The sequence below is a fragment of the Pleurodeles waltl genome, chromosome 7 (genome assembly GCF_031143425.1).
Source record: "Pleurodeles waltl isolate 20211129_DDA chromosome 7, aPleWal1.hap1.20221129, whole genome shotgun sequence".
NCBI classification, from domain to species: domain Eukaryota; kingdom Metazoa; phylum Chordata; class Amphibia; order Caudata; family Salamandridae; genus Pleurodeles; species Pleurodeles waltl.
This window is the reverse complement of record NC_090446.1, coordinates 803,441,272-803,456,076: the sequence shown is the minus strand read 5'-3', so window position 1 is coordinate 803,456,076 and position 14,805 is coordinate 803,441,272. Positions and strand designations below refer to the sequence as shown.

The following is a 14,805-nucleotide window of genomic DNA, read 5'->3' as shown; positions in this document are numbered from 1 at the left end:
AAAGCATGCCCACTGCACATACCCAGAACACCCCCCAACCATCAGCACACAAGCCCCCACACAGGAATGCCTGCACTGGGGTGCACGCACACCCAACCATTGCACACCATGAAACACACACATGCAATAATCATGTACTTATACCCCCGCAGGAACCCGAAGGAACGTCACCACACCAGAGGGTCCAGACAACACCACTCCACCCCCAGAAGAGGCCAACAGTGACAACAGCAGCTCTGCCCTACTGGATCTTGATGACCAGCCTGGACCATTGTGGGCCTCAGGACAGTCGGTTCCCCTTGTCCAGCCACAGCCCAACACCGAGCTTCCACCCGCTGGTAACACCAGCACAGCACCCACCGAGCGGGCCCAAACCTCCCTACCCAGGACAGGTCAATCAGCGGTGTGTCCACCACTACAGGGCACCCAGGCTAACCCACCACCCCAACAACAACAGGGACCTGGGGGCAGGGGTAGTGGGCACACGGTCCAGGGGACGGAGGCACAGGAACATAGGGGAACTGGGAGGGCTGCTGTGCGACAGAGGGAGGACAGGCCAAGGGAACCTACTCTCCACGAGGCCCTCTCCTCCATCATGGGAGCATACCACCACTCCCAGGAGACGATGGCCACGGTCCTGGACAAGTTGCAGGAGACCCTGCGTCTACAGGAGGAGCAGTATTTGGGGTTCAGGGAGGAGCTCAGGACCATCGGCTCTGCCTTGGGCACCATCGTCGGGGTGCTGACGGACATTCAAAACACCTTGAGGGACACTGTGGCACTCCAAGGGGCCCCTGACACTAGCCACGACGATGAACTGCCCACCACCTCCGCCGGCGCTAGTGGACAGGCAGCCCCACCACAGGACCACCACACCAGCATCCTATCCCCTGCAGACGGACAACCACCACACAAGCGGGCCCTGAGATCCAGGAACAGGACAGAGCAAGATGGCAAGACCCCCGCCAGGAAATAAGACCACCCTGATTGTCCCCCCACTGTCCTACTTTGTTACCCTGTCTAAATCGGAACTGCCCCAGCTCCACTTCCAATGGCCAGATGTGCAATGTACCTGTGAGACTAATAGACTGGACTCTGCCATGGACATTCCTCCACCATCATCCATCCCCATTTACAACCCCCCTTCATTTTTTTGCACTTAAATAAACACCCTTGAAACACTAAAAAAAACTTGAGTCAGTCTATGATTTGTAATTTTGTATTATCAATTACAGTGTCATAATGGGTTACCCATTGGAAGGCTAACATACCAATGTCACACATCACAAGCCCTTCAAGGATGCAAGCAGTTGACACGTAGGTTACCACATTTGTGAAACTGAAATGGAAGGGGACAACTCATTTAACAAATAGTGAGTGAAATGTCGGTACAGGATAGAGGTAGACGTGTGAAAGTTAATGTAATGTTAAACCTAAAAATGTACTCACCTGAGTTTCACTGGAAATATTGCGGTATGAATGACTCCCTGTTGTCGTTTTCTTCTTCCTCAGCTTCATCCTCATCACTGTCCACAGGCTCCACCGCTGTTACAACACCGTCATCTGGATCATCCTCCTGCAGAACAGGCACCTGGCGTTGCAATGCCAAATTATGGAGCATGGAGAAGGCGATGATGATGTCGCACACCTTCTTCGGTGAGTAGAATAGGGAACCACCTGTCATATGGAGGCACCTGAACCTGGCCTTAAGGAGGCCGAAGATGCGTTCGATAACCCTCCTAGTCCGCCCATGGGCATCATTGTAGCGTTCCTCTGCCCTGGTCCTGGGATTCCTCACTGGGGTCAATAGCCAGGAAAGGTTGGGGTAACCAGGGTCCCCTAATAGCCATACACGGTGCCTCTGGAGTTGAGCCATCATATCAGGGATGCTGCTATTCCGCAGGATGTAGGCGCATGCACAGAGCCAGGGAACATAGCATTTACCTGCGAGATGTACTGGTCTGCCAAACAGACCATCTGGACATTCATAGAATGATAACTCTTCCTGTTCCTGTACACCTGTTCACTCCTGCGGGGGGGACCAGAGCCACATGGGTCCCATCAATGGCACCTATGACGTTGGGGATATGTCCAAGGGCATAGAAGTCACCTTTCACTGTAGGCAAATCCTCCACCTCAGGGAAAATGATGTTTCTCCTTACGTGTTTCAGCAGGGCAGACAACACTCTGGACAACACGTTGGAAAACATAGGCTGGGACATCCCTGAGGCCATGGCCACTGTTGTCTGAAAAGACCCACTTGCAAGGAAATGGAGCACTGGCAGCACCTGCCCGTCAGGGGGGATTCCAATCGGATGGTGGATTGGTGACATCAGGTTTGGCTCCAACTGGGTACACAGTTCCTGGATTGTGGCAATAGGTGGATAGGTGACTATTAAATGTCTCTCTTCCATTGTCAACAGGTCCACCAGCGGTCGGTACACCGGAGGATTCCGCCATCTTCTCATATGTCCCAGATGACGGTGCCTAAGAAGGACAACAGCGAAGAAACAGTCACTATTCCTCCAGGTATGTACCCACAGTCACACACAAGACTACACCAGCCAATAAACCCTTCCTGTATGTGTGTTGAGTGTAGGCCTCGGTATGTGTGACGCAGTTGAAAATGAATCCATGTGGGCCCCTGAAATGGCAGCTGCCTGACCTCTAAACTGGGACAATGGGATTGTGGGGTAACAGCGCTGGCGTTGCACACCGTCGCGGTAGGCGGTCGTAGACTGCGGCGCAATGCTGCATTGGTTAACATTGGACCCTATGGGTCCCAGGAGCCAATGAACAGGTGCGCCGGCAGTGATGATGTGCCCCGCCGCGGACGTCACCGCCGCGGACGTCACCGCCATTTTCTATCTGTTCAATCACTAGATACCTGACCTTCGACAGGAGAGAACCTACACTGCTAGTGCTGCTGTGACCTCGGTCTGGAAGCGACGATGGCTGCTGCGTCTGGGGAAAGGGCCCCTGCCTTCACTGCACAGGAGTTGGAGAAACTTGTGGATGGGGTCCTCCCCCAGTACATGCTACTCTACGGTCCTCCAGACCAACAGGTTAGTACACAGGGAGCCCGTTGTATGGGCTAGGCCTGGGTGGACAGGGCTGGGTGGAAGAAGGAAGGGGGCAGAGTTCATACTACAGTAAAGCATGGGAATAAATGGGCCACATGGTCAGAGTATGGAGGGGGCCACTCACATTGATGGTGCAGTTGGTAATGACTGTTCCTCTTCCCTTGTGCATGTCATGTAGGTCAGCGCCCACCAGAAGAGGGACATTTGGCGTGCCATCGCCAAGGAGGTCCGGACCCTGGGGGCCCACCAGAGACGGGGCACCCACTGCCGGAAGAGATGGGAGGACATTCGCCGCTGCAGCAAGAAGACGGCGGAGGCTCAGCTGGGGATGGCCTCCCAACGTGGGAGGGGGGCCCGTCGCACCATGACCCCCCTGATGTTCCGGATCCTGGCGGTGGCCTACCCGGAGTTGGATGGGCTCTTAAGGACATCACAGCAGACACAAGGGGGTGAGTACAACCTTCTGCGGACTTTGCGTGCAGTGGAGAGGTCTGGGTGGGGGAGGTGGGCTGTGTGTGTCCCTAGGCCAGGGCGAGTTAGGTAGGCAAGGCCCCTCCGTAATGTAGGCCATGTGGCACTCAACCCACCTCAGCAGAGTGCCAAGTTGAGGTATAGTTGCCCCTGTGGCATCCATGTGCGCAGATTTCCACCATTGCCATGTAGGCCATATCCCAGAAATTGCATGTGCAGAGGCCAGGAGCACGGCGTAATGCATGGGGCTGCTGCGTCTGTCTTGTCCGCCAACTGTAGCGGTATGCCATGCACATTCTTCTGTCTCCCACCCCCTTTTCCTGCTCTCCCTGTCCTTTTGTACATCAGCATCATCAGGCGGAGGTAAAGTGGCACCGGAGCACGAGGGAGCTGCATCCCACATGGCCATGGAGGGCCACACCACAGACTCTGAATGCAGTGGGACGGAGGGCGAGGGGCGATTCACGTCGGCCACCGGATCACCAACCAGTCCGCTGATGGGAGCTCCCCTGTGGTGGCGGCACTATCTGTGCGCCCCACTTCTACAGGTACAGCCGCCACCTCCCCTACCAGCACCGCACTCCCAGCAGCCCCTCAGCATTCGCCCCGTGCCCGCTCACCCAGGAGGGTGGGCATCACCTTCGCCCCAGGCACGTCAGGCCCTGCCCCAGTCACTCCTGCTGCCCTCAGTGAGGAGGCCATTGACCTCCTCAGGTCACTCACTGATGGGCAGTCTACCATTGTGAATGCCATCCAGGGTGTAGAACGAGAGTTGCAACACGGTAATCCATTCCTGGAGGGCATTCATTCTGGTCAGGCTGCCCTTCAGCGAACCCTGCAATCTCTGGCCTCAGCACTGATGGCAGCCATTGTCCCTGTGTCCAGCCTCCCCCCTCCAACTTCCTCCACCCAGACCCAATCCCCTTTACCCCAGCCCATCCCAAGCACACCTACAGACCAGCATGCACACAAGTCAACACACACAAGTAGCTCAAGCAAACATAGGCACCACATACACCACAGGCACTCACACAAGCATCACACCCATACAGATACAGCAACATCCACTGTCTCCACTGTGTCCCCCTCCTCCTCTTCTCCCTCCTCCCTCCCAGTTGTCTACACACACACCTGCATGCACCACATCTACAGGCACTAGGACTCGCACCAGGACACCCAGCAACACAAGCCGCTCACCTGCACTCACCACCTCCACTGCCATTTACACGTCCCCTGTGTCCTCTCCCAGTGTGTCTGTGACGCCCCCTTCCCAAAGTACCCAAACTCCGGCAATCACTCACCCAACATCCATCCACCTCACGACAGCCTCCAGTACCTGCACCTGCACCCAAAACACCTAAAGTGACACCTCCTACCACCACCTCCTCTTCCTCCACTCCCAGACCCCCTCCAGCTACCCATCCCAGTGTCCGTCAGAAACTGTCCCTCTGTCAAATTTACCTTTTTGCCCCCACCCACCCTCCAATTCATCAGTCCCGTCATAGCGCCTCAGCCAAAAAGCCTCCAGTACCAGTGGTGCGTGTTCCAGGTTTTTGGAGTGCACCGTCCACCAGGGCAGGCAGTAGGACCCGGAGCCAAGGCACTGGCAGCCCACCCCCTGTAAAGGCTCTGAAATTGGAGAGTGGACGACGGGACCGTGTCAAGACTCCTTGTGGGACAACAAGTGAAATGGGATCGAAGGCGAAAGGTGAGTCTGCTGTAACTCCAAAAAAGGTGGGGAAGGTCCAGAGGAAGTCTGCCCAGCCTGTTGTGAGTGTCACGGCAGAGAAGTGCGCCATCATTTCCGGTGGTCCAGACACAACCGCCAGCACCGTCGTCACTGGTCCTGAGACCACCGCCAGAGTCAGTGCCCAGGAGGGGCCAAGTATCGTCACTGGTCCAGAGACCACCGCCAGAGTCACAGCCCAGGAGGGCCCAAGTATCGTTACTGGTCAGGAGACCACCGCCAGAGTCAGTGCCCAGGAGGGCCCAAGTATTGTCACTGGTCCAGAAACCACCGCCAGAGTCACAGCCCAGGAGGGCCCAAGTATCGTTACTGGTCAGGAGACCACCGCCGGAGTCAGTGCCCAGGAGGGCCCAAGTATCGTCACTGGTCAGGAGACCACCGCCAGAGTCACAGCCCAGGAGGGCCCAAGTATCGTTACTGGTCAGGAGACCACTGCCGGAGTCAGTGCCCAGGAGGGCCCAAGTATCGTCACTGGTCAGGAGACCACCGCCGGAGTCAGTGCCCAGGAGGGCAAGTATCGTCACTGGTCAGGAGACCACCGCCGGAGTCAGTGCCCAGGAGGGCCCAAGTATCGTCACTGGTCAGGATACCACCGCCGGAGTCAGTGCCCAGGAGGGCCCAAGTATCGTCACTGGTCAGGAGACCACCGCCTGAGTCAGTGCCCAGGAGGGCCCAAGTATCGTCACTGGTCAGGAGACCACCGCCGGAGTCAGTGCCCAGGAGGGCCCAAGTATCGTCACTGGTCCAGAGACCACCGCCAGAGTAACAGCCCAGGAGGGGACAGGATGCCACAGCCCCGCTGGCCAATGATGGAACGTCATGCCACACACCAATGTCCAGTGTGGAGATCGTCATGCCACACACCAATGTCCCGTGTGGAGATCGTCATGCCACACACCAATGTCAGTATCAGAACCGCCATGTCAAAGCACCGCAGAACAGGGCAAAGACCGCCATGGCAAAGCACCGCTGAACAGTCCTGAACCGCCATGTCAAAGCACCGCTGAACAGTCCTGAACCGCCATGTCAAAGCACCGCTGAACAGGGCAAAGACCGCCATGTCAAAGCACCGCTGAACAGGGCAAAGACCGCCATGGCAAAGCACCGCTGAACGGTCCTGAACCGCCATGTCAAAGCATCGCTGAACAGGGCAAAGACCGCCATGGCAAAGCACCGCTGAACAGGGCAAAGACCGCCATGGCAAAGCACCGCTGAACAGGGCAAAGACGGCCATGTCAAAGCACCGCTGAACAGGGCAAAGACCGTCATGTCAAAGCACCGCTGAACAGGGCAAAGACCATGTAGGAATGAATGTACCGCCACATCAGGCATCCTTATCCCATGTGCAGCTGGGACAGTGACAGGACAGGAACTTTCACGGGGAGACTCATCCAGTCTGGGCACCAGTCCCCCTCCAGAACCAGTAGAGACCTGCAACTACTTGAGAGACTGTGGCTTTGCACTCCCCAGGATGGCACAGTGGGCAACCCACCCACTGTATAGACTTGAGAGACTGTGGCTTTGCACTCCCCAGGATGGCACAGTGGGCAAACCACCCACTGTATAGACTTGAGAGACTGTGGCTTTGCACTCCCCAGGATGGCACAGTGGGCAACCCACCCACTGTATAGACTTGAGAGACTGTGGCTTTGCACTCCCCAGGATACATCAATGGGCATGTAGCCCCGTCGTGGATCTGGCTTCGCATTCATCTGGCTGAGGTGCCCCCCCTTCCCCCTGAGGTACCTGTAGTGTTTCTATCTGATGCCCCGGCAGTGTTCTCTCCGATTTTGGTCAGGTATCTATTGTGGGCCGCGCCCATGCATTTTTGGACTGTTGGTGCACGGACATTATTGTGTTCATATCTGCACTACTTCTTGTATTGTATATATTATTATGAGTGATTTAGAGAAATATATCTGTATATTTTTGTATGACATGTATATTGGCACATTACAATGTTTGACCGAAATTTGCTTTGTCTTTGCTTCTTCTGGGGGGATTGTGGGTTGTTAATGTGATATTTTTGACTGCATTGGTGTGTATGTTGTAATATGCGAGGGTGGGGGTGGGGGTGTTTGGTGGGTGTCCCCCTACCTTTTGCCTCCCCCCTCTCCCATGTCGTAGATGCAGTACTCACCGGTATCTTCTGCGCCTACGTCGCTGTTGGTCGTAAAGGAGCAGAAAGACAAGGGCAGGTAGTATTTGGAGTTCCGGGTCCACGGAGTCGTCGTTTCTCGTGGGATGTGTTCAGGTGAGCGTTTTCCCATAGCAAAAGCTGTTTCCGCCGTGTTTTTATCCACGGTGAATCCACCCCAGAAAAGGTGGCGGATTGGTGGGTTGTAATGGTGTGGGCTGTACATTGTCTTCTGCTTGTCTGTTGGCGGTAACCGCCGCGCTGCTTGTCTGTACCGCCGTGGCGGGCGGTGTGTTAAAAAGCGGCTGTCTTTGTTGGCGGTTTCCGCCAGGGTCATGATTCCCTTTTTTTGTCAGTCGGACTGTTTGCGGTCTTACCGCCACTTTAACACCGTCCGCCAGGGTCGTAATGACCCTCTATATGTATATATATATATATATATATATATATATATATATATAATTTTATAAATGTATATTTCATATTTCCAAAGTTCGTTGTAGGTTCCCAGACGGAAGGGAGAAATGAAAGGTGGCACAACCAGATTTGAAACTCAATATTTTTCTTCATTTATTTGTGTACAAATTGCTCAGTACTCATAAAAATGGCAGAGCGTTTTGGCCTGAGCCTTCAACTTGCCATGACATTCAGTGTGTTTGAGTGGCTTACTTGTATTCAAAAGAAACCACTCCCTCTACTCACACACCCCTCCCACAACTCACAGTGCATACTGCTTCCAGTACAGGCTATCAAAACTTATTTTTATTGCCTCTTTTTTCTCTTTATCTCTTTCGTTCTACCTATATGGGAGTGTAATTAAACATAGAGAATTTGAAATATGGGCACTCAATGCTGCATTCTATGGTGTGAAACAGAAGGAGAAATATTATAACAGTGGCAGCAGAAGTCTTGGTAAAATACCTCGTCATTAATATTTCAAGTTTTTGCATATATTCCTGATTCGCCTTTCACTGGATACTGATTGCACCACATATTTGCCTATTCATTTCTTAAATATGATTTTTCTTTTTATACCTCACAAATTAATTCCAGAAAGGGTTTTTTTTTAGACTGGGGTACCATGTGGGTTAGTGCTGTCCCACTAATCTGACCTGTGGAGACAGGTGAAAACAAAGGAGTCATATACTAAAAATGAATTCAACCAAAAATAGTAATTCGTATATAGTATATAGTATGGGGCATGGTATTGATATAATGGAACATAAATGTTGGTAAAGTACCATAATGTATATATCTATTGCTGAACCCACTCAATACTTACATGTACTTACCTTTAAAACCTATACCACGCATACACCTATACCATTCATGCCTTTACAATGAAATTAGTTGTAAAGGCATGCGTGGTACAGGTATTTTTGTGGTAGAGGCTTGCGTAGTAAATGTATCTCGTTGTATTTGCTGTGTTGTAAGTGATGTTTACCGAGATCACCGAGTTTGAAAGCACAAAATGGTTTGTTGAAGGAGTTTTTGTTGGAGAGCAAGTGTAAAAGTATAATACAACGTCTTCCCTGTATTCAACTTGCTCAATGTCATGAACTAGTCCTCTTTTTGAAAGGTTGTACAAGTTTGCGTGTTAACTCAATTTACATTAAATGTAAGTAGTGGAGGACAAAATTTTTGTGAAGTAAAAAATTTGCCAAGATCAACAACCAGAGCCACAGCATGGAGATCTATAGAGCACATATTATTCTCCAACATGAAACAAAATATTACACATTAATTGAGGCAACCCACGGGCCCCATAGGGCCTGATTACAATTTCCACAGAGGGACTGTCGATATTTATCACACCTTATAAAATCCTTTACTGCAGGCTTCCAAATTTATTGATATGTATCAGGAGCCGCGTGCGGGGCGTGGAAGGGGCGGGCAGTTCCCTGGGAGGAGAAATAAAAATTACATGAATTACATTTTTTTTAAAACCTCTTACCTTCTTTGCCACTGCGCTGCTCCTCTGCTGCAGGCAGGCCTAGGCTCTCAGGCTGCCCTGCGGCCAATCTTGATGCTGCTCAGAGCAGTGTCAGGATTGGCTGGGAGCACCCAGTCAGGGCAAAGGGGAATCCAAATATCCAAAATTCTCATCTTTCTTTAATTAGCAGGTATTTTCGCCCATTAAATTGTGGCACTTTCATTTATGGGGGCTGGATTGTTAATTTATTTGCCCTCGGTAATTACCAGTTCTAAAAACATCACACAACTTGTAATTCCAACCCCTGCTCAAAAAACAGGGTACCCAGGGGTTAATGTTTTTGTTTGCCATTTGTAATTGGATCCATGCAGATAAAAAAGCAAAAATATATAAATAATGAGAGAAATAATGGTCTGAGAGTAACAAAAACACATTTTCCATTAAAATTATTGCTTTGAACCATTAGTACTTTGTAGGAATCGCTATTAGGAAGTTGGTATCTTGATACATGTCATTTTACATTTCCTAAATAGTGATTTCTATGAAGTCACTATTTAGGAAATACAAACTTGCATTTCAGTACATCTGCCCCTTAAAGTGTCACTTGAAACAACCAAAAGGTGATGAAACGAATGCTTGCAATTTTTCTAACCACTGGCAGTTGATTGTGGTAGCATCCCAACTCATCGTTCTTAACTCAACATGCCACCTGAGTTTGGACCCAGCCTTATGCAAATCAACCTCGACCCTGCTCCTCATTTGAACAGTCCAGTTTGAACTGCAAAGCAAGGTCATCACAGAGACAGAACAGTCAAGTGGTATTGCAGTGTCACCACGAAAAAAATGAATCCCCCTATAGGCATTCTCTTAGGGACCCCCTATCAGGCACAGGATGGCAGGGTACCCATACCCTGCCTGTGTATTCCTCATTATTTTTTAATTTCCTACGACGTGGGACCGAATCCCCAAGTCATAAAAATGCAACTGCAACATTTTCTTCACATTGCTACCAGCTAACCAGATTGCGTGTTTTGAGCTTGTGGTACCACAGTACTCCATGGTAATATTGCAAAGGTACAGTGCCGCTATATATACATACATTTTGAATCTTAGTTTTGGAAAAACAACAAAACAAATTTACAGCAAATCACAAAAACAATCTTTCTGGATCAAGTTCTGGTTTTCTGCTAAATTTGGTGTAATTCCATTACTGTGTATCAATGTTCATTTTTCGTATGGGAAATTGCCTGGGGAAAATGTGTTTTGGGGCAGCCATTTTTCCTGGCCCCTCCTCAACAGATCAACCCGAAACTTCCCAAGAAGGAGCTGAGTTGCCTTAACATTTTCTGGAGAGCTTACATGAAGAGTCATCAACAGTGACAAAGGTATTAGCAAACCAAAAAATCAATTTTCTATGCGAATCAGATTCTAACTATAACTACACAGTGGCAGCTGTCACTGTATATATATCTATGCTACACAGCTCCTATAAGGATGAACGTGTCGATTTTATATGTGCACTGTGTATGCATGAGGTATTTTAGAATTTGAACATTGCAGAAAGGAAGATGAACACTGTACAGTATCAAACTCAAAGATACGGTCAACTAGGGATTTGAGAGATAGCTGTTTATGCTATGTTGAGTGGTTGAATGTCTTATTTTGAAATATTTCTCAATAGCAATAATTTTTATTCCCAGGTAGCATTTGCACATCATTCAGACAAAGGTCTCTCAATTAGTTGTATTGCTTGTATATTCAGCATTGTATATTTATAACTCAGTTTTTAAAATCAACATTCTTCACATCTTTCAGCTTCTACAAGTCAAATTATGTGCAAAGGTTTCACTACTCAAGACCGATCAGGAAGGGGTCCATTGATCCTGAAAATGAATTTGCTGTAAGAATATATTTAATTTTATATACTCTCTATATTTGATTTTGTAAATATATTGTTTGCTAATACAATTTATTTAGGAATATACAATTTAAACTATTATTGTGATAGCTTTCTGTTTATTAAGATGCATGATTGAAAAGCAAAATTTATTGCTTGGTACCCCTAACTTAAGGCAAAGAGCAGGCATGCTGGACATAACACGGCATACTGTAGCTTTGTTTGATCCTGGGTCGGTAATTGGATAGGTAAGACTTTAAATCAGACTGACCACTTGCTTTTAAAACTGAATTTTGGGACAAAATAATTTTAGATCCTAAAATGAAAAGCTGTCATTTGAGAAACAAAACAATTGTGTTTTCTGAATATGACAAGCAAATATTTATGGAAAACAGAATATTTTCATAAAAATATGAGTGGTTTTATGAGGATTACATTCCTTATTTTACAAGAAATAAAAGCTAGCATTATTGGAATAAACCGCACATTTTTGGGAAATGATTAGGAAGAAATGGTGTGTGTCGTCATAAACAAAGAAACACAAATAAAAACAGCATTTTAAGAATAGGCATTTTTCACGTTTCTTGAAAGTTGAATTCATCCACTGTGCCCCACAGCACTGAAATGCAGGAAGCATAATGTTTTAAAGATTTTGCAAACCTTGAACCCAAAAAACGATTGAAATGCTATGCTATGTTATTTTAACTGGATTCCAAAATAGCAGACAAATGTGGATTCTATGGCATATACCTACTGATACAAAGCAATATCTACTCCTGTCAGTCTGTTTTAATATTTCTGCCTACTGTTTGTGCATTAAACTTGTATCATTCAAAAACCAGAGTTCCTAACCATGTACGTAGCCTGAACAAACAGTGCTTAATTTGAGCCGGTGGTTGCCTGTGGGGGCCAACATACTCATTTGTGGGGACAAGCACTGATTTTGCTTAATCGGATATCGCCTGAGAGCATGAGAGGAAAAAACCCATAAAGGGGAACGAAGAGAAAGACAGAAAAACTCTCACAAAGCAAGAAAGTAGGATCCTGCAAGAGTAAGATAAAAAGTAATGGGGTGTACTGTAGGGGATTACAGAGTCCTGAGGTGGATTGAAACCTGCACGGTCTTGGTGTTCACTACGTTGACATTTAATAGCACCCTCTGCAGCCTTATGAGCAGAGCTTTGGGCACCAGCACTCTTTATTTTACAAATTAAGCACTGCCACTTATAATTTACTGGAAAGGTATCACAACTAGGAATACTCCCTGTTCAACTCGGAATTGGCATCCTAGTGTGCATTGTTGTCTTACTAAGTCTCATATACTTGCCTTAGTAGTGAATATAGTGATAATATTTAATTTTCAATCTGTATTTTTTCCTGTGGATCCTTGCAAGAATTTGTGAGTTGTATTAGAGCATACATATCAACACTGATGCCTTTTCTTCAGAAACAAAAGTTAGAGAGCCGTTATAGTTAAGCTCAGATTTTACACACACAGAACCATATACATTGAGCAGTTATAGTTATCTGAGCTAGCTATAACGTATGTCCCCACAATACGCTGCTTATGACCTCACAAATGATATCATACATCAATGATGACATGGTCAGTGACATCACTTATGGCATCACTGATGGCATCACTAATGACATCATCCAGCAAAGTAAACTTCAATATACTTCATAAAATACCATTTATTTTTTTTAAAAATAAGAAGACACAGGTGAGAGACATACAGCACAGAGCTCACTAAAAGCGTATTCATAACTACACTCACTTATCACCTAAGAGACAGTTCTCAGTGGATAGTCCTGTCTTTTCTGAACCACTACTCTAGACACTAATGACCAAAGTAAAATTTCCAAGCTTATAGGATTGTCAAGTCAAGTCGATAAACTTGTCCATGGAAGTCAAGTCAGTCCAAGTCAGTTCAAGTTTATTATGATATGGAACCCCTATGGAGGTCTAGATAACAAATGACAGCAAATTAAAAAAAGAAACAGCAATACATAAACATTGCAAGTCAACATTGTAAAGTATAGTTTCTCCAGAATTACATACATTACAATTTAAAAGTTCAACCCATCAACTTCTTTCAATTCATAAATTTCTAGGAACAATGACTTTGAAAAGTGACATTGTGCATTGTGTGATATAAAATATGCAAAAAAGTTCATGTTTAAAATTGTAAGATTAACGGAAAGGACAACTCCTGCAGCATCTGGAGAACAGGGACATAAAAATAGGCAATATATAGGCCCTCACTACAACCCTGGCAGTCGGTGTTAAAGCGGCGGTAACACTGCCAACAGGCCGGCGGAAAAAAAAATGGAATCATGACCACGGCGGAAACCGCCAACACATACAGCCACTTTAACACACCGACGGCCATGGCAGTAGCAACAAATGCCATGGTGGTAACCTCCAACAGCCAGGCGGAAGACAAGGTTCCACCCATTGTATTACAAGAGGCCTATCCGCCACCTTTTCCGGGGCGGTACCAATGCCATCAAAAGCATGGCGGAAACAGTGTTCTGAAGGGAAACAACTCACCTCTGGACACTCGGGGAAGAACCAGGACACCATGGAGCCCGAGCTGCAGGTCTTCCCCATGCTGGTGTATCTGCTTATACACCAGGAGCACCAACGCCGGCGACGACGACCACGGTGAGTACTGCACCTAGCACACAGGAGAGGGGGGAGGAAAAAGAGAGTGACACACACACGCAACACGGAACAACCCCACCCTCACCCCAAACACCATACACACAAACACATGCAACAACATTACATATACACCCCGTAACCCTCAGTAATAACGCAAGGACAAAAGGAATGGAGTCAAATTAGTGTAATATTAGAAATATTTAGAAAAACGTTGATAAATCAAAAACAGTATTTACAATATATACAATATATACAAAAGGCGGGACCCTGCCCACTCAAAATGTCCGTGGCCCACAGGCCAAAACACATAGGCCAAGCCAACCCTTGACTCCTGCCTCAATACAGAGAGAACACTGCAGGGGCATCAAGTTGAAAACACAGGCACCTCAGGGGGACGGGGAATGGGAGGACACCTCAGCCAGAAGATGGTACAACACCACTGCTCCTGGAGTGGGCTCCATACCCACTGCTTGGTCCTGGGGAGTGCAAAACCACAGTCTCTCAAGTGGGTGGTTTGCCCGCTGCTTTGTCCTGGGGAGTGCAAAGCCACAGTCGCTCAAGTCTCTCAAGTGGGTGGTTTACCTACTGCTTGGTCCTGGGGAGTGCAAAGCCACAGTCTCTCAAGTGGGTGGTTTGCCCACTGCTTGGTCCTGGGGAGTGCAAAGCCACAGTCTCTTAAGTGGATGCCTTCGCACACTGGTTCTGGAGGGGGCCTTGTGCCCAGTGTGCTTCATCCTGCCAAGGATAGGGCTAGTGGATGCCTTCTTCCACTGGTTCTGGAGGGGGCTTTGTGCCCAGTGATGCAGCACATGGGGAGTGCAAGGCCACAGTCACTCACCTGGGTGTCAGACGCACACGATGTTCTGTGG

The 14,805-nt window shown here is 48.2% G+C and overlaps 1 protein-coding gene across 1 annotated transcript in view; it reads left to right on the top strand.

Annotated features, from left to right (window-relative positions):
* Nucleotides 1-14,805, top strand: part of DOCK2 (dedicator of cytokinesis 2) — a 2,133,690-nt gene that overhangs the window by 2,031,515 nt on the left and 87,370 nt on the right. The window contains exon 43 of the mRNA XM_069199340.1: nucleotides 11,187-11,271. Within this exon, the coding sequence (XP_069055441.1) occupies nucleotides 11,187-11,271 (85 nt within the window). The remainder of the gene's footprint in view (nucleotides 1-11,186; nucleotides 11,272-14,805) is intronic.